A 5,259-nucleotide genomic window follows, 5' to 3' on the forward strand; every position below is an offset into this window, starting at 1 on the left:
AACGGAGAGTCTCCAGACTGATCTGCGAGTGAAACCTTGAAAGCTCGCGAGATCAGGATGGTCTCACGAGGCTAGCAGAGCGTAGCGCTGACGGAGGATGTGGAATCCGGAGGTAAGAGGTTCAGCCATAGTGGAAGTGACATATTCCAAAAAGGGCTCTACTTACCAGCTGTTCACTTCAATAGGCGGAGGCTTAAACCTCCCAAGTGTTGAAGATTAATTTCTTTTTATTTTATTTTCTGTTTTAAATAACATCCATTAATGCATATAGCTGCAGAAGGAGACGAGAGAAAGAGCATCTCACCTTTCTTCTTCCTCCCAGCAGGTTTCTTCTTCCTCTCTGGGGTTTGCTTCTTCCTCGGTGAAGGTTTGGAGGTTTTCACCAGAGGCTCGTTGTCAGAATCATCACCTGTGTTTGGATCTGAGGAGACAGATGAGATACCAGAACATTCAAACCCAGATCAGGAAGCTCAGCCGTGACATGGAGTCCATGTGTGATGAAGGAACACCTGAGTTTCCGTTTTCTGAGGCGTCCGATTTGGGAGGAGTTGATTCTTTTTGGTTCTTTGCTGAAGTGGGAGGTTTTTTCTTCTCTACTGGCGGCTCTTCATCTGAGGAGTCATCTGAAGCTGCGAAGAAAACAAAAATCAGCACCAGGGTGGGGGAGGGCGGATGCTTTGGGCTCGGTCAGCAGCCTCCGGGAACCTGGAGGAAACATCCTACCTTCCTTCTTCCTTCCAGCAGGTTTCTTCTTCCTCCCGGGGCTTTTCTTCTTCCTCGGTGACCTGGAAGAAGGCTTGGAGCTTTTCACCAGAGGCTCGTCGTCAGAATCATTGCCTGTGTTTGGATCTGAGGAGACGAAAAGCAGAACATTAAAACCGGCCTCAGGAAGCTGAGCTTTAACATCAGGTCCATGTGTGGCGAAGGAACACCTGAGTGGCGTTCCACCGAGCCGTCAGATGGGGGAGGAGTCGACGCCTTTTTATTCGATCCTGCAGGTTTTTTCTTCTTCTTCATCTGCGGCTTCTCGTCAGAGGAGTCGCCAGAAACTGCAAGAAAAGATCGGAGGTTAAAAACGTAAAGGTCTGGAATGGGTTCTAATAAACACGGAAATGTTTGTCCTCACCACCTCCACTCTTCTTAGAACCAGTGTTGGAGCCTTCAGAGTTAGCAAACGACTTCTTCTGGTCTTCCTGTGGCCTCATGAGGAGCTTTGACAGCGGGACGAACTCCTCGTCGTCGGAGCCAGAGCTTTCTTTCTCTGATTGGTTACAGAAAGCACAATATTACTGCTTGTTGGTACCAGAACAGCTCAATAACAGAAAACATATAAAAATTGCTTTGTCTTAACCTCTTAACATCCGCCTCATTTTGGGTAATCCTCGCCTATTTTGCATACCCAAATGGAAAAACAAATAACTTAGGAACTGTAAGTCCAAATTACATCTGCAATACATTATTTAAAAGCAAGCACCCTCTAGTTTTCTAATATATGAATTAAAATCGGGTGACTAGAACATAGACCACCCTGCATCAGTTCAAACATGACTCAAAGTTGTTTTTTATTCTCTGAAATAATAGGTGTTTTTGAACAGCAGTAATAAAGACATTCTTGAGAACAGGCAGGTTTCATTGTTTTATATTTGTTCTACATCATGTCAACCATAAATGCAGAAAATTTCAGACCTCTAGCTATAACAGTTCCAGAGCTGTAGGGTATGAAACTTTCAGTGTATTCTCATCATCCGTATGAAATCGTACGAAAAGTTATGCACAGTATTTCGTACGTTTTTTACGTTTTTTTCATCATATTTTTCCGTCTTGCCTCGAGACAAGATATCCTTGCGCATGCGCATCTTACGCACCATTCAATAACGTAGAATTTAACATACAATTAACCCTAACTCTAAGATACAAAACAGCAAGCAACCTAGTTAGAGACATCATGAAGTAATTATTGTCCGTCCGCGGATCTGCTTTTTTCATCTGTCTGCCTGCGCACTGATGTGTTTTTTCGAGGAAAAACGTCAAAAACGTACGAAATACTGTGCATAACTTTTCGTACGATTTCATAGGAACTGATAATGAGAATATGTTGAAACTTTTGGTGTCAGCTTGGAGCTGCAATGGCTCCACCTGCTGGTAGAAATTTGACCATTGGAATATTATGCGTTCTGAATTGCTGCGACACGGCAAGATTTAAGAGGTAAAAAGTTAAATTCGTGTTTTAGAGACTTCTTTAATCCAGGCACAGAAATAGTGTCTTTTTTCCCCAATATTTTAATTTTAATTTACTTACATCCAGTTCATATTAATGCTAATTATAATACTATAGTCAGGGCGAGTGTTTAATACAATACAGGCTGTTTAAAAGGACATAATGAAGCATACGGAGACAGTGGGAAGAAAGAACATAAATCAAACTCTTAGGAACCATAAATATAAGTATAAATAATAAATGGGGCTGCTCAATGGCACAGTGGGTAAGCACAGCAAGAAGATCCGGGTTCGATTCCCGGTCCGGCTCTTTCTGCATGGAGTTTGCATGTTCTCCCTGTGGGTTCTCTCCGGGTACTCCACCTTCCTCCCAAAGACCAAAAACATGACTGACACTCACACTGTACGACTAACCGCAGGGTTTAGTCATACAGTCTGAGCTCACAGTTCACGATGTATGTTCGGCCCAACTCTCTGATGCAATCTACCTGCTCACACTGTACGTCTAAAAACCAGGCGGAACTCAGCTCCGCAGTGAGATGGCGCTACTCGGACTCGTCTATCCTGAAGCCAAACGAGTCCGATTAGCAATATGAAGCTCACTGGAGTGAAACGCGCTGTCTTGGTAATTTTGGCAATTTTTTGCTGAAAGCCCTAAAAGTAAAAGGCGACGACGTATTTGGACAAAGACGTGGCTGAGCAAACATGGCTACTATGGTCTGTCAGTTTGACAGAAAGAACTCCATTTCACTCATTGCACCCCCGCCATGCTGCTGTGTTTTCATCTGAGAGGAAGAAGAAGAATCCTCGTTTCCACCCAGAGCGATTTTCCTAGCCTGGGTGCCATCCCAAACTTAGTCCCGCCCACAACGTTTGAGGTCGGGAAGTTCGGTCTGGCATTGCTCCATAGTAGCGCGAGTATGCTAGCACAATATCTGGCGGGCCAATCAAATTGTAGCAGACGCTGAATGCGCACTTTCATCTGGTTTGGTCTGCCGCGGCTTCCGTAGCGTCGTGAACGCGCTTTCAGGAAATCCTATACACTACTGTTTATGCTCTAAAAACATTCTAAATGACTTCGTTTCGAGTAAATTATGGACGCTACCCACTCAGGACACTTGGAATACATTGGAAGAGCAGTATGGAGGAATATTGACACGTTTTTTGTGGACTTTTATGGACCTTTCTGTCTCGGGCGCCATAGACCTCCATTATTTGAATGTCAGCAGACAGCAAGAAGCCTCCCAGATCTCCAGATGCATTTGAGATATCAAAAAAGTACTCCAGAGTGTTGTTCAGCATGGGGGTGAGTAGAAAATGAAGGCTAATCATGTTTTGGGTGTACTATTCCTTTAAGCTCAGCAGACCGTCTCTCTAACCAGCAGTCTACAGACTGACCAACTTCATCTATCTCCACTCCTGTTCATGCATATCTATCAAAATTTAGCGCTATGTTTCCCGCCGAGGTCTGAGCGCCAAACACAAAGTGATTGTATCAATAAATTTCTTCTAATTGTCTTTTTTCTTCGTGTGAGTTTTTCAGATTGAATGTATTTAGGTTTAAGTTCCAGTATCAGCATTAATGCCTCTAAGGTCATGTTGCACCAAAAAAATGTGTTTCTTTCCCTCTGAGTGTTTTTCATGAATTTCTTATAGAAGAACTTTTGTTATTTTTCGGGCAAGTTGGTGTTTCTTATTATTACATTGAAATCAATCTTTGCCATTAAAAATATCCATAGTTTTTGAATGCTCCAAAGGTAATAAGGTCTAATCCTGGATTCCAATAACACTGGAAATGTTGATTTTCAAAGCATTTCACTGAGTAGGAATAAGGTTTTGTGTTTTAAAGTGGATTTTTTTGAGGAGATATGTTAATTAAATGAGTTGTAGAGAAAAACTTTCTTATCCTGGAAACAGTCTGATCAATCAATGGGATGAAGGACAAAGAGTTTAACAGGATTAGAGGCAGAAAAGGCTAAAAAACAGACAGAATCACCCAAAAACAAAATACTGACTGTAAAAAATGCATAACATTAAGAAAGTAAGGTTAAAATACATGCAAAAACAGTTTATTTTTCATTTTTTTACAAAACTGCATATTGATTTTGATTTTAAAAGTCAGAGTAAACAGTTTTAGCAGCGAGGTGACAGATGTAATGGATGAATGTGGTGAATCCGTGCAGGATTGTGTGAACAAAGCCAGAGGCCTGTGTGTGCAGCAGAGCTGCTGGCAGCAGTGATGTGTTGGAGCGGCTACCTGCAGATCGGTGCGCCACCATGCTGCTAGCAGCGCTGCACTCCATCCTCACGGTCCGCCTCACTTCATCACGGCGAACTGCGCCGCTTTTCTTAAATCCCAGCCTCGCCGCGGAGCTCCGCCGATACACAGGCGCTGCTCGGGTCTCCCGAAGCCCCAGAAAAACGCTCCAAACCGCACAGTTAACGGCACGTTACAGGCTGCTTTGTTTCCTTCCGGTTAGCTCTAAAAAGGAAAAGGCGGGCGGCGGGTGTTGATGACGCAGGACGTTCGAACGTGGTTGCTAGGGAACAGAGTCTAATTGAAAACCGCTACAGTCTAAAGATGCGAGATTAAATGATATTTTAATGCACCTTGGATGAGATTTTGGTTGAAAATTGGTAGATTTTTTTTGGTTGAAATATAAAAAACTGAAAATTCAGGATCAAAAAGATTAGAAAGACTTTTTTAATTTTTTTTAGATTTTAAGGCACTAGTTGCTCGTTTTTATGGACAGTAGGCTGACCCTGATAGAGGGGGAGAGACATGTGGCAAAGGACCAAAGGTCAGATTCAAACCCGGGTCCTAAGGCCTCCATATATGGGTCATGTGGGCCAACCACTGCGCCACCGAAGCACGCCCAGAAAATAAAGTTTAACTGACAACCTCACTGGTCAAACGCGCATGTACTTTCTACGGTGGATAAAAAGAGCCCACCTGCCCCGCCACCTTTTCCAGAAGCACCATAGAGAGCGTTCTGAGCAGCTGTCTCACTGTGTGGTGTGGAGGCTGCAGCGCCTCAGACT

General features: G+C 43.4%; 1 protein-coding gene across 3 annotated transcripts in view; it reads right to left on the reverse strand.

Annotated features, from left to right (window-relative positions):
- LOC107104683 (nucleolin 2-like) overlaps positions 1–4,719 on the reverse strand; it is a 17,058-nt gene extending 12,339 nt beyond the window's left edge. For 2 of the 3 annotated variants that reach the window (XM_015404737.1, XM_015404735.1), the window contains exons 1-6: positions 4,475–4,719; positions 1,127–1,261; positions 933–1,049; positions 724–849; positions 510–629; positions 305–421 (exon numbers count right to left, since the gene is read on the reverse strand). In XM_015404737.1, coding sequence (XP_015260223.1) covers positions 305–421; positions 510–629; positions 724–849; positions 933–1,049; positions 1,127–1,261; positions 4,475–4,520 — 661 coding nt within the window. In that variant the 5' untranslated portion in view covers positions 4,521–4,719. The remainder of the gene's footprint in view (positions 1–304; positions 422–509; positions 630–723; positions 850–932; positions 1,050–1,126; positions 1,262–4,474) is intronic. The other variant, XM_015404736.1, reaches the window with a different exon arrangement.
- Positions 4,720–5,259: the final 540 nt, after the last annotated feature.

The sequence above is a fragment of the Cyprinodon variegatus genome, unplaced genomic scaffold (assembly GCF_000732505.1).
Source record: "Cyprinodon variegatus isolate N-32 unplaced genomic scaffold, C_variegatus-1.0 Scaffold1846, whole genome shotgun sequence".
Lineage (NCBI taxonomy): Eukaryota > Metazoa > Chordata > Actinopteri > Cyprinodontiformes > Cyprinodontidae > Cyprinodon > Cyprinodon variegatus.